Raw genomic sequence first — 18,428 nt, forward strand, 5'->3', positions numbered from 1 at the left:
CTCCAGGTCCAGCAAGGCCTCTCTGCAACTGCTCTGGTCTCTGTTTATTGGGTGTAGTGGTGGTGTCGAAATCAGAAGCCAATTGCTGAGTCGAGGTAGATTGCACGAGTCAGTGAACTTAGTGATTGGCTGCAGGTGTGATGTGCATTGTAGTTGTGACTTGACCACAGAGAAAAGAGCAGCTGTGGAGAGGCAGCACTGTGGCCCCCCAGAAGATGAGTAACATCTGATTTTATTATTTTATCCCTGTACGGTCCATTAGAAGCCGGAAAGTGAAAACCCATAGAAGAATGTTAAAGGTTATCATAATCATTATTATCAAAATAATGCAGAAATAGTATAGGATGTACTTGATAATTGGAACTTAATAAAATTGTTCTCATCTAAAGAATTTTAAAACTACAAATCTGTCACGAGTCTGTAACGCCAACCTACTGGAAGTGTAACGCTACTTCCAACAGGTGGCGCTATAGAGTTTAAGTCCTCTTTTTCTCAGAAGAGGCAATTTGCATATTGTATTTCCCAGAGGAGCATTGCACGGCGAATAAGCCTCCTTACCTTGACAAGCCAGAGATGGCATGTCACTCTCCATAAGGAGAAACGATACCCCTTAGTCCCCAGTCCAGAGCCTCTCACCTAGCCAAATTAGTTCTCATGCTTCGCACTGACGAGGGCCAACAGCCCGAAACACTGTGTCTGTGAATTGAGATACTAATTTGGCTTTTATCCTGTCATATTGCACGACTCGTTAAACAGTTGATTGTGACTTGTAGGATCGATACTTCCAACAGGTGGCGCTATAGAGTTTAAGTCCTCTTTTTCTCAGAACAGGCAATTTGCATATTATATTTCCCAGAGGAGCATTGCACGGCGAATAAGCCTCCTTACCTTGACAAGCCAGAGATGGCATGTCACTCTCCATAAGGAGAAACGATACCCCTTAGACCCCAGTCCAGAGCCTCTCACCTAGCCAAATTAGCTTTCATGCTTCGCACTGACGAGGGCCAACAGCCCAAAACACCGTGTCTGCGAATTGAGATACTAATTTGGCTTTTCCTCTTTTTCTCAGAAGAGGCAATTTGCATAACGCCAATCTGGGAGATCTGGATATACTGTAGAAGATCACTGCGTTTTCTGAATCGCAGATCTCCCATTTAGCCTGTGTGCTTGAATTTCATATTAAATTAATTTGGTTTCCTTTGGTGATGAAGAGGTTAATGACCCTTTCTATGCTAGAGAGAAACATGCAGCTCCATTTTATCTGCTTCTGATCTGGTTGATAACTCTTCCTATAAAACCTAGCCAGACCTTCTCTGTCTTGCCAGTGAAAGTTCTTGCTCTTAGGAGATGCTGTGCTGAATAGGAGTTCATTGTTGCTATTGGAGATTCATCTTCCTGTGCAGTGTACTTAAGCTAAGTGTTTGTAGAGAAGTTGTTGTGGAGGTATTCTGTTGTACGCTTATTTTTATCTCCTGGTCCCTGTTCCCGTTTATTTTTTCCTCCCTGTCCCTATCCTCCTTCCTATTGTTGGTTGGTGCTTTTGTATGATAGAGGGTTTTTGTTATCCCTGTTTTGTCTTGTGTTTCTTGTTCACATTACATTTATGTCTAAAGGTACCTTCACACTCAGCGACGCTGCAGCGATACCGACAACGATGTCGATTGCTGCAGCGTCGCTGTTTGGTCGCTGGAGAGCTGTCACACAGACAGCTCTCCAGCGACCAACGATGCCGGTAACCAGGGTAAACATCGGGTTACTAAGCGCAGGGCCGCGCTTAGTAACCCGATGTTTACCCTGGTTACCATCGTAAAAGTAAAAAAAACAAACACTACATACTTACCTTCCGCTGTCTGTCCCCGGCGCTGTGCTTTCCTGCACTGACTGTGAGCACAGCAGCCGGAAAGCAGAGCGGTGACGTCACCGCTGTGCTTTCCGGCTGGCCGGCGCTCACAGCCAGTGCAGAGAAGCACAGCACCGGGGACAGACAGCGGAAGGTAAGTATGTAGTGTTTTTTTTTTTACTTTTACGATGGTAACCAGGGTAAACATCGGGTTACTAAGCGCGGCCCTGTGCTTAGTAACCCGATGTTTACCCTGGTTACCAGTGAAGACATCGCTGAATCGCCGATTCAGCGATGTCTGCAGGGAGTCCAGCGACAAAATAAAGTGCTGGACTTTCTGCAGCGACCAACGACATCACAGCAGGGGCCTGATCGCTGCTGCGTGTCAAACTGAATGATATCGCTAGCCAGGACGCTGCAACGTCACGGATCGCTAGCGATATCGTTCAGTGTGAAGGTACCTTTAGGCTCCATGGGGTGGGGGAGAGGACAGACTAGGGATTAAAGGAAACCTGTCAGCAGGATTGTACACAGTAACCTATAGACAGTGTCAGGTCAGCCCCGTTATACTGATTACAATGATACCTTGGTTAATGAAATATGTCGTGTGGTTGTTGTTTAATCTTTATTTTCAGTTAATGATATGCCAATGCTCCAGAGTGGCCTGTGGGGGGTTCATGTGGTGCTTTGATTAGCTATTCATCATTATGGCTTCTGACAGGTCACTGATCCCTCAATGACCAGCCCCCTAGTTTACATAATGAATATTATATATATATATATATATATATATATATATATATATATATATATCTTGAAAAAAAATCCCATTCTGCAGGCAGCTGCCGGCGGTGGCGCCTGCACTGCAGCATGCCCGCATCTATAATGTGTATGTAATTCATTACTTTCATGTTATCCATAAATTCATAACAAAAAAAATAATTTTGAACATGGCAGCGACGCCATCTTGGAGGAGGAATTATTATAGTTTTCCTCTAGCAAGATGGCGCCGCCAGCTGATTTTTTTTGTTGTTGTTATGAATGGGTAGCACGGTGGCTCAGTGGATAGCAGTGGGTTCTAATCCCACCTTGGACACCATCTGCAAGGAGTTTGTATGTTCTCCTCGTGTTTGCGTGGGTTTCCTCCAGGCACTCCGGTTTCCTCCCACATTCCAAAGACATACTGATAGGGATTCTAGATTGTGAGCCCCATTGGGGACAGAGATGATAATGTGTGCAACCTGTAAAGCGCTGCGGAATATGTTAGCGCTATATAAAAATAAAGATTATTATTATTATTATTATATGGATAACATCAAAGAAATTAATTATATACACATTATAGATGCGATCATGCTGTGGTGCAAGCACCACCACTGGAACTTGCCTGCAGAAGGGGATTTTTTTTTTCAGGATATATATATATATATATATACTAGCTGAAGAGCCCGGCGTTGCCTGGGCATAGTAAATATCTGTGGTTAGTTATAGCACCTCACTTCTCTTATTTTCCCATCATGCCTCTCATTTTCCCAATTACATCTTTCATTTTCCCCCTCACATCTCTCATTTTCTCCCTCACACCTCTCATTTTCTCCCTCACTCCTCTCATTCCCCCCTAACACTTGTCATTTCGACCTCACATCTGTCATTTTCCGATCACTCCACTATTTTCCCTCACTCCTCTCATTTTGCAATCACACCTTTTCATTTTCACCTCACACCTCTCATTTTCACCTCAGTATATACATGTTTGTCATCTCCCTTATATATAGTATACACCTGTATGTCATCTCCTGTATATAGTATATACCTGTTTGTCATCTCCCCTGTATATAGTATATACCTGCTGTGTGTCATCTCCCCTGTATATAGTATATACCTGTATGTCATCTCCTCCTATATATAGTATATACCTGTATGTCTTCTCCTTCTATATATAGTATATACCTGTCTGTCATCTCCTCCTGTATATAGTATATATCTGTGTGTCATCTCCTCCTGTATATAGTATATACCTGTATGTCATCTTCGATATAACATATACCTGTATGTCATCTCCTCCTGTATATAGTATATACCTGTAGGTCATCTGCTCCTGTATATAGTATATACCTGTGTGTCATCTCCTCATGTATATAGTATATACCTGTAGGTCATCTGCTCCTGTTTATAGTATATACCTGTGTGTCATCTCCTCCTGTATATAGTATATACCTGTAGGTCATCTGCTCCTGTATATAGTATATACCTGTGTGTCATCTCCTCATGTATATAGTATATACCTGTAGGTCATCTGCTCCTGTTTATAGTATATACCTGTGTGTCATCTCCTCCTGTATATAGTATATACCTGTAGGTCATCTGCTCCTGTATATAGTATATACCTGTGTGTCTTCTCCTCCTGTATATAGTATATACCTGTAGGTCATCTGCTCCTGTATATAGTATATACCTGTATGTCATCTCCTCCTGTATATAGTATATATCTGTGTGTCATCTCCTCCTGTATATAGTATATATCTGTGTGTCATCTCCTCCTGTATATAGTATATACCTGTGGGCCATCTCTCCTGTATATAGTATATACCTGTGTGTCATCTCCTCCTGTATTAGACCGCATTCACACGTTATTTGGTCAGTATTTTTACCTCAGTATTTGTAAGCTAAATTGGCAGCCTGATAAATCCCCAGCCAACAGGAAGCCCTCCCTCTGGCAGTATATATTAGCTCACACATACACATAATAGACAGGTCATGTGACTGACAGCTGCCGTATTTCCTATATGGTACATTTGTTGCTCTTGTAGTTTGTCTGCTTATTAATCAGATTTTTACTTTTGAAGGATAATACCAGACTTGTGTGTGTTTTAGGGCGAGTTTCGTTTGTCAAGTTGTGTGTGTTGAGTTGCGTGTGGCGACATGCATGTAGCGACTTTTGTGAGATGAGTTTTTGTGTGGCAACATGCGTGTAGCAACTTTTTGTGTGTCGAGTTGCATGTGACAGGTAAGTGTAGCAAGTTGTGTGCAGCACGTTTTGCGCATGGCGAGTTTTGCGCGTGGTGAGTTTTATGTGTAGTACCTTTTGAGTATGTGCAAGTTTTGGGTGAGGCAACTTTTGCATGTGTTGCAACTTTTGTGCATGTGGCAATTTTTCCGCGTGTGCAAGTTTTGCATGTGGCGAGTTTTCCATGAGGTGAGTTTTGCACTTGTGGCGAGTTTTGCGTGAGCCTAGTTTTTGCATGTGGCGAGTTTTGCGCGTGGCGAGTTTTGAGCGGCGACTTTTGTGTTTCGACTTTTATGTGGCGAGGTTGGTGTATGTGTGGTGAAATGTGTGCTGAGGGTGATATGTGTTCAAGCACATTTTGTGTGTGTGTTCATATCCCCGTGTGTGGTGAGTATCCCATGTCGGGGCCCCACCTTAGCAACTGTACGGTATATACTCTTTGGCGCCATCGCTCTCATTCTTTAAGTCCCCCTTGTTCACATCTGGCAGCTGTCAATTTGCCTCCAACACTTTTCCTTTCACTTTTCCACATTATGTAGATAGGGGCAAAATTGTTTGGTGAATTGGAAAGCGCGGGGTTAAAATTTCACCTCACAACTTAGCCTATGACGCTCTCGGGGTCCAGATGTGTGACTGTGCAAAATTTTGTGGCTGTAGCTGCGACGCCTCCAACACTTTTCCTTTCACTTTTTCCCCATTATGTAGATAGGGGCAAAATTGTTTGGTGAATTGGAAAGTGTGGGGTTAAAATTTCACCTCACAACATAGCCTATGATGCTCTCGGGGTCCAGATGTGTGACTGTGCAAAATGTTGTGGCTGTAGCTGCGACGCCTCCAAAACTTTTCCTTTCACTTTTTCCCCATTATGTAGATAGGGGCAAAATTGCTTGGTGAATTGGAAGGCGCGGTGATAAAATTTCACCTCACAACATAGCCTATGATGCTCTCGGGGTCCAGATGTGTGACTGTGCAAAAGTTTGTGGCTGTAGCTGCGACGCCTCCAACACTTTTCCTTTCACTTTTTTCCCCATTATGTAGATAGGGGCAAAATTGTTTGGTGAATTGGAAAGCGCGGGGTTAAAATTTCACCTCACAACATAGCCTATGACGCTCTCGTGGTCCAGACGTGTGACTGTGCAAAATTTTGTGGCTGTAGCTGCGACGGTGCAGATGCCAATCCCGGACATACACACACACACACACACACACACACACATTCAGCTTTATATATTAGATATATATATATACATATATAATATTCATTATGTAAAATAGGTGGCAAGTCACTAAGGGATCAGTGACCTGTCAGAAGCCATACTGATGAATACCTACGGTAATCAGAGCACCACATGGAGACCCAACACCGGCCTCCCCGAAGCACGAGCAAACCATTAACTGAAATCTGAAAATATAGATTAAATAACAACCACAAGACAGATTTCATCAACCAAAGTATCATTTTAATCAGTATAACAGCGCCAACCTGACACTGTCTGTAGGTTACTGTGCACAATCCTGATGACAGGTTCCCTTTAACAGGAGTATAGTGAGATCGGAGACTCTGGCCTCTCTACCACCAATAGTACTCCCCGTTCCAGGGACAGTTTGAAGTCCCCCTCCCATACGTAAGATTGTCACAGCGTGACAAAAACTACATGAAACTGTGGTTAATGTTATGAATTAAGTAAATGGTGTTGACTCTAGATATGCATTCTATATTTTAGTTACTCATACACAATTCTCGTACAAGGCAGGTAAGTATTTGTGTGGGATGGAGAATTTCTTAAACACTAATGTAATTCTACTTCTAATGTGGAATAGAATAGCGATAAATTCCCATAGCTATATGGACAGCACTGTATTTTACACACCTATGTTACTCTTACATGTTAAATAGATATATTAGTCTCTAAACTATTCTTAACTAAACACATACACATATCACATAGCAGGACTGTAGCAGTTGTAGTTGTATCTTGAAACCTGATCCTTAATTGTTGTTGGAGCTTGTAGCCTGGAACATGCATTAGTGAGAGAAAGGTGACAAATGTATTCTTGTTTAGAAATTAGATGGTGTAGAATGGCAAAACTATGATATAAATAAACAGAGGGTGAATTTTAGAGATTAGACAGGTACATTACTGGGCCAGTATTGCTTTGTAAAAACTGTACAACAGATTACGGTAGTATAGTTATTCGTATGACTATCATGTAACCGCCTGTGCAAGGTTATGACATCCATTTCAACCTATTTACTACAACCTAAACAAAAGAAGTGCTGGAAACACCACTATATTTCCCAAAATTAATGGCTAAATTGCCTACAAGTGAACCAGCTACAATAAGTAAATAGTTGATAATAGAATACAGTGCCATACTACATTCTGATTAAAAAAAGAACTAATTGTATAGTCCCAACTCTAAATAATTCCTAAAAGTAATGACTTAATTATAAAAGCCGTAAATAATTAAGAATAGTAGACTAAGTTTTTAATGAAAGGCTGTAGAAGTCATTAAATGTAACCACAATGTAATATGATAATTCCTAAAGAATATTATGACAAGGAATTCTATCAATCTTAAATAACTATTACATTTATGAACACTATATTTGCCTGGAAAACTGTCCAGTGATGACGAATATATCTAGTTTAGAATTTTAAGGAACACTTGGCAACTGAAGATAAAAACTGCTGTCAGAGATTAAAAGCAGCAGTTGAACGATTAACAGCAGCAACCAGAGCTCAGCTCCGGTCGCAACTGTTGGACAAAGATGCCTGCTACTTAACATCTGGCATCTACCAGATGTGGAAGGAGCTCAGTTGCTGAGCCCTCTCCACACATAAGAAACCCAACATCATATATGTCATTTAGCGTTACGTGGTTAATAAATCTGTGTAAAAGCTCTGCCAAGATCATGCAAAAAATTAGATTATACAACATTTATCTGCAAAAAAGCAGAGAAAAGTTGCACATTTTTGTGCAAAAATAGCGTGTGCTAACATATGAGATGTTATTTCAACTCAATTTATGTGAAAAGCTGTTAGGATGGCTATAGCGTATCCATGCCCTGTTGCACTCCTCCAATGCTATTTTAAATTAAAAACTGTGTTTATTAAGTGCCCTATGTTATTTATATGCACTAATGCGTTTACTTATTTACTTACTGCAGGGTATATGTTCATTTTGTTTCTGTCTTCGTTTATGTCATGTACATTGTACATATGTCAAAATCTACTGCAAAGTACACAACATATTTTCTTCATTTTATTCCATACTGTCTACACCTAAGGCCTCATTCAGACATTCGTGATTTTTCATGTTTGCAACAAACAATCCGATTCTCATCAGTGTTTGATCTGTGTGACAGTTTTGCCATCGTTTCATCAGTGATTTTTACATATGGATAAATACATAAATAACAAAACTTGTTAATCATAGACAGCACACGGATTACACACTGATCCAATCCGTGAGATGTCTGTGAATTTCATGCACCCATAGGCTTATAAGGGTCATTTCGATCCTTGCTTGGATCAAAAGAAGAACATTTTTATTATAATTTTTTTTTGTAGCCCACTCGGCAAAACAGCACTAACATCTGTACAGCACCAAACATCATAATGGATACATTCTATCTGGAAAAAACACAGACAGGGGACGTACGTTAAAAATGAAAGTCTGAATAAGGCCTAAATTAGTAGATGTAAGTATCTGCAAAGCACAAGATCATAGAAGATAACAGCTCTTTTTGTGATTGATATTAAAGAGTAGCCGTTGTTTTAATTTTTATTTCATAAATCAATAGTAGACATGAAAATAAGAAACTTTGTTATATATCTTATAAGGCTGCCGTCACACTAGCAGTATTTGGTCAGTATATTACATCAGTATTTGTAGCCAAAACCAGGAGTGGAACAATTACAGGAAAAGTATAATAGAAACATATGCACCACTTAGGCATTTATCACCCACTCCTGGTTTTGGCTACAAATACTGATGTAAAATACTGACCAAATACTGATAGTGTGACAGCAGCCTAAATCTGCTTCTTTCTCTGCCAGGACTGATTAGTCATTATCAAAATTCTCAAATCTGAATTCAGTGATGATGACACTTTTAGGCTATGTGCACACGTTCAGGATTTCTTGCAGAAATTTCCTGAGCCAAACAGGACACTTTCTGCAAGAAATCCACATGCGTTTTTCTTGTGTTTTACTGCGTTTTTACCGCGTTATTGGTGCGTTTTTTTTTTTGTGGATTTTTCCAGAGGTTCCCAATGCAATGATATAGTGGGAAATCTGCAAAAAAATCTGCAAAATTAATGAACATGTTGCGTTTTTTACCGCGATGCGTTTTTTTCAAGGAACACTGACATGTCTCCTTGTTTTGCACACGGACACAAGGTCCGTGAAAACACGCTGACATGTGCAGTGACACATTGCTTTCAATGTGTCTACGTGAGTCAGTGTCTCCGGTACGTGAGGAAACTGTCACCTCACGTACCGGAGCCACTGACGTGTGAAACCGGCCTTAGCAAATTGATTTTCTCCTCACCTTCTATGATTCAGAACTTTTTTATTTTTCCGTTCACATTTGTTTTTTGCGAGTCAAGTAGTAGTTCTGGATAACACCATTCATTTTACCATATATTGTACTGTACAAGAAAATGGGTAAATTATACCAAGTGCCACAAAATTGTGAAACAAAATTCAAGTCTGCCATTGTTTTATGCTCTCACGGCGTTTATTTTGCAGTATAAAATAGGGTAAGCTGTAAACATGATTCTCTAGGTAAGTATGATTACAGCACTAGCAACCTTACCCAAGTTTTTTTTGTTTTTTTAATGGGGATAACAAATTGTAAAATTTGTAAAAAATATTTTAACATGTGTCGCAATTTTCTGAGACCCATAACTTTTTTTTTACTTTTCTGTCTTTAGTGCTGTATTAGGGTTTGTTTCTTTGCACATTGACCTGGTGTTTTATTGATACAGTTTTGGGGCACATACGACATTCTGATGATCACTTGTTGTGTTTTTCGTAGAAAGTGTGATGACGACCAAAAAGCAGAAATTTTGAAGTAAACTTTGAAAGACTGGATACTAAATATGTCATGGTTTTTTTATTACTTTATTTTTAATGACCGAGAAGGTGGGTGATATTTAAATGTTTTATTTATTTCTATATTTTTTTTTAAACTTTTTTGTTTTTACTTTATTTTTTTAGTCTCTTTAGGGGATTTATACTTTTTGCAATATATAGAGAAATTCTGGTTCTAGTATGGAGCTCAGTTCATGGCTGAACTGCACAAAAGGACCAAGGTGGCAGATACTTGGGCCTTCAGCAGGCAACTGCCTGTATGGGTAACTCATTAGGTCACTGTGATTGGATTGGGGGTAGCCAATGTAAGCCGGTGCGTGCACTATGCTTAAGTGGTAAAACTGCAACAATCGGCATGTGCTCTTGTCACTGTAGTGAAAAGAAGATGCTGGCTATATAAAAAGCCGACATCTGCCTCAGAAGATGAAGCACACCTAGATCTTGAGACTGCTTCAGGCATTTTCTTATCGACCTATGACAAAAATGTATATCATAGCTCATTAAAGGGTAAAACGCAAATTAACTCAATTATATTGGTAAATGAGAGACTGCTGCCAACAGAAAATGCCCTTTGTAGCATATAACAAAGTATATCAAAGCTGTTTCTCCAGCTCAGCCTGGCCAACAACTAGGCGATGCTTCACTAGGCAGAAGCACTGATTTAGACTAATAATTGCGAACCTAAAAATGAAAGCTGCTGCTCAAGATACTAATGTAGGAAAATTGCTTATCCATACCTGTGTAAGCAAAGCTTATATAATATTTGTTTCATTAGGCCTCATAGGTTTTATTATGGTCTGTTTCGAACAGCAAAGTAATAGCACCCTTTTCAAACCTCTTTTGCATTGCCACGTGTCACAGAAGCATAAAGTTAATGTTCCTTTTGAATTTGGATGTAAAAATAATTATGCCAGATGTCATGTACAAAGAGCAATGCCTGTATACGGATCAGAGCCTGGGCTCATAGACTCTCAGCTGAGCATGTACACTGCTCTTTGTGTTTGCTCATGCAGGAGCTGAAGGCTTCGGCCTGAAGAGTGGTGCCTCAGAGCTGGTTTCTGAGGGAGCGGTGGGAGCCTCAGGCCCGCACTCAACAATTGGATGCACATATATGAGGGTAGAAGATATTTTTTTAAAAGTTAAATGGCCCACTTTATGAAAATAAAAAGGTAAGGCAGCACCTGCCTAAATGTTGTACAAAGTAGGTCTTTTAGTGGTTTGATAAATGTCTATTCTGCATTTTAAAGTCATATTTTAAGGCCACATTATGGGATGTGATACTGGCATCCTGATAAGGAAAATATGTTATGCAGGATAACAAAAGACGTTTCACAGCTGTTATTGCAAGGGGAAGGCACTTGAGATAGCTAAACAGACAGTTCTGAGAAAAAAAAGTTACATTAGTAAATCAGGAACAACCCTTTAGTACTGCAAAAAAAATGTTTTACCATCATTTTACCAGATTACTCTAAAAAGTGGCGAGTTATTCTTTTCTGGGAGATAAAAACTGAGAGGAGGTGCAGCGCCCCAGGATCCTTGTCATTGCAGTAATGTCATTCTTCCACCAGGGGGAGTGATGTTACGTCTGAAGGCAATAAAGGAGATCACTTTACCAGGTATCAAAAACCACACAACACACTTCACACTCCAGTCTGCCAGGGGGAGCTATGCTCCTATCTATTAGGGCACTCCTCACAATCAGTTAAAACTGGTGGGCTGGATAGAAAGTAGAGAGAAGCGAGCTGGGTTTCACCCAAGCAGCACCAGTCTGGCGGACGCTGGCTGGGCTTCACCCAGTGAGCTGCTATCTGGGCTTTGCTCAGGTAGTGGGTCCCTGACAGGTGACAGGGGTGGGATGCTGTCAGAGGCCTAGACAGAGGGCCACGGAGCTGCGCCTGCCCCACGTGCGGCAGCATCCAAAGAAAGAGACATTGAAGGGAATTGGGTTGCAGAGAGTGAGAAATGAGGTCATAGCAAAAAGGAGAGGAAACCAGAAGGAGTTCTGCCCTGTAAAAGGCTGCCTCCTTTCTGAGGCGCAGAAGCCGGTAGCCAGAACACCGAGGGAGTCATCGTCTCCAAGCCTGGCTCCAGAGACCGGCAGGACAGCTAGTTCCATATTAGTTGCCCGACCTTATACCCAGGAGGCACGGTGGCAACTGTGGGGGCTGGGGCGTGATAGAGTCCCTGTAAAAAGCCTCAGGTCATCAGTCATACGGGTTTGTCCTATCCTATCCATCAGGGGGACAGAGAGAGAAAGATGCATAACATCTAGAACATCTTCAACAGTTGTGAGGACCTTACCGAGACGCACAGCAGGGAGGTACTACAACACTCAGGCGCTAGAGGAAGGCTACTGATTTCCACCTGGATATGGGGACTCTGGATTTGCCTTAAGACCACCGGACTCTGCCTACCCTGCAATCTGGTGCTCTGGACTGTGGATGCTGAAGCCTTCAGTAAAGGTAAAGAGACTGCACCCTTGTGTCCTCGTTCTTCACTGTGCCTCACACCATCCACAATCCACACACTGGGAAGCCCTGGGGACATACTTCACCTGTGGGAAGGTATACCAACTAGCTGCCATAAGATCACACCAGCGGACCCCTAAGCAGCGTTGGTCACCCTGACCGAATACCACAGGTGGCGTCACAAATATTATCCCTTTAAAGACCTTTGCCCATTTATTAACGGACTTCCCTAGAGCCACAGACCGGGTCAGCCCCCGTGACATCCCCCTTGAGAACCACAAGGCCCAGTACCGAGTTCCCCACTGCCCTTAGGGGCAATCCAGAGGCAATTGTGCTCAGTTCTGGCCAGGATGAGCCTGTTTTTGTCAATTTCCGATTCGATGGTCAATAAAATACAGTGCTAGAATCAATCTATTATTTCTAAAAATTCACTTAAACTTATGCATAAACATGGTTATTTCTCCAATGCCTCCTATTGCGAAGAAAATCAGTGAAATGCATCTTTCGGTAAAACATTTTTTTACCTCCAACCAGGAGCCAGAATTTTACTCCACATAGAATGTTATTATTAATTAGCCATGTAAAAAAGTAATCGGCATAGTCTGCACCCTAATTAAAGGGAATCTATCAGCAGTTTTCTGGGTTTCTGGTACCGCACCTGAGAGTAGTATGATATAGGCACAGAGACCCTGAATCCAAAGATGTATCACTTAGTTTAATGTGTGCAGCAGTTTTGACACAATCAGTTTTTAGATTTAACAATGTAGCAGAGCTGAGAGCTAACCCTGCCCACACCATGCTCTCTGTGTACATACTCTATAGACAGTGAGTGGCTTATCACACATGCCAGATAGCCACAGCGATTAAACCAGGTGAATAAACCTTCTGTCTAAAGCCGGTTTCACACATCAGTGGCTCCGGTACGTGAGATGACAGTTTCCTCACGTACCAGAGCCACTGACACACGTAGACACATTAAAATCAATGCATCTGTGCAGATGTCACTGATTTTTTGCGGACCGTGTCTCCGTGTGCCAAACACGGAGACATATCAGTGTTCGTGGGAGCGCACGGATTACACGGACCCATTAAAGTCAATGGGTCCATGTAAAACACGTACCGCACACGGACGTTGTCCGTGTGCAGTCCGTGTGCCGTGCAGGAGATAGCGCTACATTAAGCGCTGTCCCCCCCACTGGTGCTGAATCCGCCATTCATATCTTCCCTGCAGCAGCATTCGCTGTAGAGAAGATATGAATAATAGTGTGTAAAATCCCCCCCCGTAATTAAAATACTCACCCAGCTCCCGGCTCCCTCACTGCTTCCTGTCCTGGCCGCACCTTGTACTGTATGAGCGGTCACGTGGGGCCGCTCATTTACAGTAATGAATATGCGGCTCCACCTCCCATAGGGGTGGAGCCGCATATTCATTACTGTAAATGAGCGGTCCCACGTGACCGCTCATGCAGTACAAGGTGCGGCCAGGACAGGACGCTGCGAGGGAGCCGGGAGGTGGGTGAGTATTTTAATAACAGCGGGGGGGCCCACAGGGGGTGGGAGGGGGGTGGGGACCTGGATCTGGATTTTACACACAATTATTCATATCTTCTCTACAGCAAACGCTGCTGCAGGGAAGATATGAATGGGGCTTCAGCACGATGCAGGGGACAGCGCTAAACTTTAGCGCTGTCTCCGGCATGGTGCGTGTGGTACCCAGTGGGCACACGGGTGGCACATGTGTGCCGCACTGATGTGCCACAGAAACGCACCGGCACATGGACACAGATAATTCCGGTACCGATTTTTCCGGTACCGGAATTATGTGGACGTGTGAGACTGCCCTAAGTAAACAACATCACACAGCTTGAAGTGTGACATATTTTTAATTCAGTGTTTTAATCCCTAGCTCATGCTGTTCTCAGATTACAAAGCAAAACCTGCTGACAGATTCCCTTTAACCACTTCATGTCGCAGCCCTTTTTCCTTTTTGCGCTTCTGTTTTTTGCTCCCTTTATTCCCAGAGCCATGACTTTTTTATTTTTCCGTCAATATGGCCATGTGAGGGCTTGTTTTTGCGGGACAAGTTGTACTTTTGAACGACATCATTGGTTTTACCATGCCGTGTACTGAAAATGGGAAAAAAATTTGCAAATGCGGTGAGATTGCAAATAAAGTGCAATTACACAACTGTTCTTATGATTTTTTTTTTACCATCTTTACCAAATGCTAATTATGCCAAACTTCCATTATGATTCTCCAGGTCATTACGAGTTTGTAGATACCAAACATGCATAGGTTCTTTTTTATTTAAGTGATGAAAACAAATCCAACAGGAGCCTATCATTGCTGTGACACAGCAGCGCGTGCATGCTAGTCCAACGTTTTCCCTCCTGTGATAGGCACCTCACTGTCTAATGACATTGTATATACAGAGCCTGGGTGGGCAGCTCTGCGGTATTGCTAAATCTAAAAACTCTGACTGTGTGAGAACGTCTGCACCGACTAAACTAAGTGATACATCGTTGGATTCAGCTTCTTTTTGCCTGCATTGTGCTGCTATCAGATGAGGTAGCAAAACCTGCTGACAGATTCCCTTTAACACACAATTTTCCATCTTACATTGCTTCTGACATAATAACATTAATCATGAAGTAAGAAAGCCACACAAATTCCCGCTTCACCTCTGTTAACTTTCTGCACACTCATATTCCACCCCGCCACAGTAAAATCTTCCAGCTTTGAAGCAAGAAATCTCGCACAGTTGTCAAAATAGTGAGGCAGCAGACAGCCCTGATTTTAGCCTTCCTCTCTCTAGCTATAAATAAGAAAACTTTATATTTGGTCTTCTTTTACTTCATGAGGTTTCCAAGGAGGAGATAGCGCCTCTTTAACCCCTTTCTGACCTCGGACAGGATAGTACGTCCAAGGTTAGATCCCCTGCTTTGATGCGGGCTCCGGCGGTGAGCCCGCATCAAAGTCGGGACATGTCAGCTGTTTTGAACAGCTGACATGTGCCCGCAACAGCGGCGGGTAGAATCGCGATTCACCCGTCGCTATTAACTAGTTAAATGCCGCTGTCAAACGCTGACAGCGGCATTTAACTACCGCTTTCGGCCATCCGACCGGAAAAGCGCTCATCGCTGACCCCCGCCACATGATCGGGGGTCAGCTATGCATCGGCATAACAACCAGAGGTCTCATTGAGACCTCTATGGTTGTTGATGCTGGATTGTTATGAGCACCACTCTGTGGTCGGCGCTCTTGGCAATGCTGTAATTCTGCTGCATAGAGGTGATCTGTGCATCACCTCTATGTAGCAGAGTCGATCGAGTTGTGCCAGCTTCTAGCCTCCCATGGAGGCTATTGAAGCGTGGTAAAAGTAAGAAAAAATATGAGAAAAATAAAAAAAATATAAAAGTTTAAATCACCCCCCTTTCGCCCCATTCAAAATAAATTAAAAAAAATCAAACATACACATATTTGGTATCACCCGATCTATCAATAAAAAAAAGGATTAACCTGATTGCTAAACGGCGCAGCGAGAAAAAAACTTGAAAGGCCAGAATTAACTTTTTTTGGGTCGCCGCGACATTGCATTAAAATGCAATAACAGGCGATCGAAAAAACTTATCTGCACCAAAATGGTATTATTAAAAATGTCATCTCAGCATGCAAAAAATCAGCCCTCAACTGACCCCAGATCACGAAAAATGGAGATGCTACGGGTATGGTGCAATTTTTTTGTTTTAGCAAAGTTTGGAATTTTTTTCACCACTTAGATAAAAAACAACCTAGACATGTTTGGTATCTATGAACTCATAATGACCTGGAGAATCATAATGGCAGGTCAGATTTAGCATTTAGTGAACCTAGCAAAAAAGCCAAACAAAAAACAAGTGTGGGATTGCACTTTTTTGCAATGACATGCTAAAACCAATGATGTCATTCAAAAGTACAGCTCGTCCCGCAAAAAATAAGCCCTCACATGGCCATATTTACGGAAAAATAAAAAAGTTATGGCTCTGGGAAAGAGGGGAGCGAAAAACGAAAAAGAAAAAACGAAAAATACCCAGGGTCATGAAGGGATTAAATATGCAACTTGCCCGCTGAAGCTGACCATTGACTAGTTCCATGGAAAATAAGAACGCTGCCAAATGCACCGCCCTAAAATTAGGCAATTGATTTATTGTAGATTTTGTTTGGATTCTACACAATGAAACTCTACAACAAACTACACTACCATACCTGAGAAGACTTCTGGGCAGCATATACAGCATGCCTATTATCTAGTAGTGCAGGCTCTGGATCTGCAGCAAATCTGCTAAAAATATTAAGTAGATAAGACACTGTATCTATATTTTGAATGGGACACCTGGATCCCTCTGCCGTTCTGCTAAATTAAATTTACAGTACAATAGATCCTAATCTGATCTGTCTGAATGAGGTTACAATAATGTGATGTAAATATAATGGAAAATGTTGTACACTAATAAAGGTATTATGATTTAAATGCAGATTATGTAACCTGTAACACATGAAATCTAAACATGAATCCTGCAGAAATAGACAATTTGTTTACTAAGGTGTTGTAAAATCAAAGGCAATGATATTACGACGACATTAAATTTTACCATGCAAATGTGTCTGTTGAAAACTACATATACAGTAAGCATGCAAAATATACCTAGGTACTTTTTGAGTGATTTTTATTGTATTTCTTACCTTGTTTCTCTTGAAGTATGCTCTTCGGCAGGCTGCAAAACACTTTTCACTGCAGAAGCTTTTCACTTCGCTCCCCATGCTGAGAGAATAGCGCTTAATCCCCACTTTCTGGCACCAGGCGCACATGATTTGTACATTTGACACATCATCCTCTGTAGCATAGAAGAGACACGACATGTTTTGTATCATTATCATTGGCAAATATATCCATGCTTCAGTAGCAGAGTGGCACCTACAGCCTATGACAGTCTAGTTAAAAGTGATACACAGGAACAGGACCACTAAAAGTAGAGTATATGTGAATGAAATGGTCATTATTCCATCTATTCCTAGGTTAGCTCAGTATAGGAATATCTGATTTCTTACAATTTTCCCAAATATGGAAAGATATGTGTCAGGAGATCTGGGCAAAGCCTTTTTTTTTCTAGACAGAAAGTCGCAATATATATTGGAAACTGATTAATAGTACACTTCCACTTGGAAAAAAATAGACGTGACTCTTAGGCCGGGATCACACACAGCGAGATATGGCCGAGTCTTGCAGGTTAAAACCAAGCTCTGGCACCGGCACTCCAAAGATGAGCGTGCGGCCGCACAGCAATACATGGAGCTGCACGCTCCGGTCCGGAGTGCCGGCGCCAGAGCTTGTTTTTAACCTGCGAGACTCGGCCGTATCTCGCTGTAGTGTGACTCCGGCCTTAAATTTTCCCTGAACACTGAATCAGCTGCACTGTATGAGGTGACGTAGACAGTAATTCTTGGGCATCCTTAAAAAATACTGAATAAAGAAATCAGATGAGTGACCTGTTTATATGAACCATGAGAAATTGTTGCTGTCTATCCAACTTATTACAGATTTGATCTAATTCTGTTGCTCAAAAGTTTCAAAAATTAGAAGCAACGTTTTACAGCCGTCAGTGTTAAAATTTGGTTGCCCACAGGCTTATAGTGACAAATAATCTAAATTTGACAACATAGGATTTGGACAGCTAAACAAGGGTGACATTTGTTACCTCAGATTGTTAGAGAGTATGGACTGCTGTTGTGAATTCTGCTCTTGGGCTCCCTCCGGTGGTTGTAAGTGGCACTTTTGTGAGTTCTGCTCTTGGGCTCCTTCTTGTGGTCATTCTGTGCTTTCTTTGTTTGTCCAGCATTATCAGTTTGAATTATTTTCTGTCTTGCTGGAAGCTCTGGGAAGCAGAGTAACCCTCCACACCTTTAGTCAGGTGTGGAGATTTTTTGTTTACTCTGCGTGGATTTTTGCAGTGTTTTATACTGACCGCACAGTG

At 41.8% G+C, this 18,428-nt stretch overlaps 1 protein-coding gene across 4 annotated transcripts in view; it reads right to left on the reverse strand.

Annotated features, from left to right (window-relative positions):
- SOBP (sine oculis binding protein homolog) overlaps positions 1-18,428 on the reverse strand; it is a 323,668-nt gene that overhangs the window by 194,388 nt on the left and 110,852 nt on the right. For all 4 annotated transcript variants that reach the window (XM_069726271.1, XM_069726273.1, XM_069726274.1 and 1 more), the window contains one exon: positions 17,140-17,291. In XM_069726271.1, the coding sequence (XP_069582372.1) occupies positions 17,140-17,291 (152 nt within the window). The remainder of the gene's footprint in view (positions 1-17,139; positions 17,292-18,428) is intronic.

Source organism: Ranitomeya imitator, chromosome 5 (genome assembly GCF_032444005.1).
Source record: "Ranitomeya imitator isolate aRanImi1 chromosome 5, aRanImi1.pri, whole genome shotgun sequence".
Classification (NCBI taxonomy): Eukaryota; Metazoa; Chordata; class Amphibia; order Anura; family Dendrobatidae; genus Ranitomeya; species Ranitomeya imitator.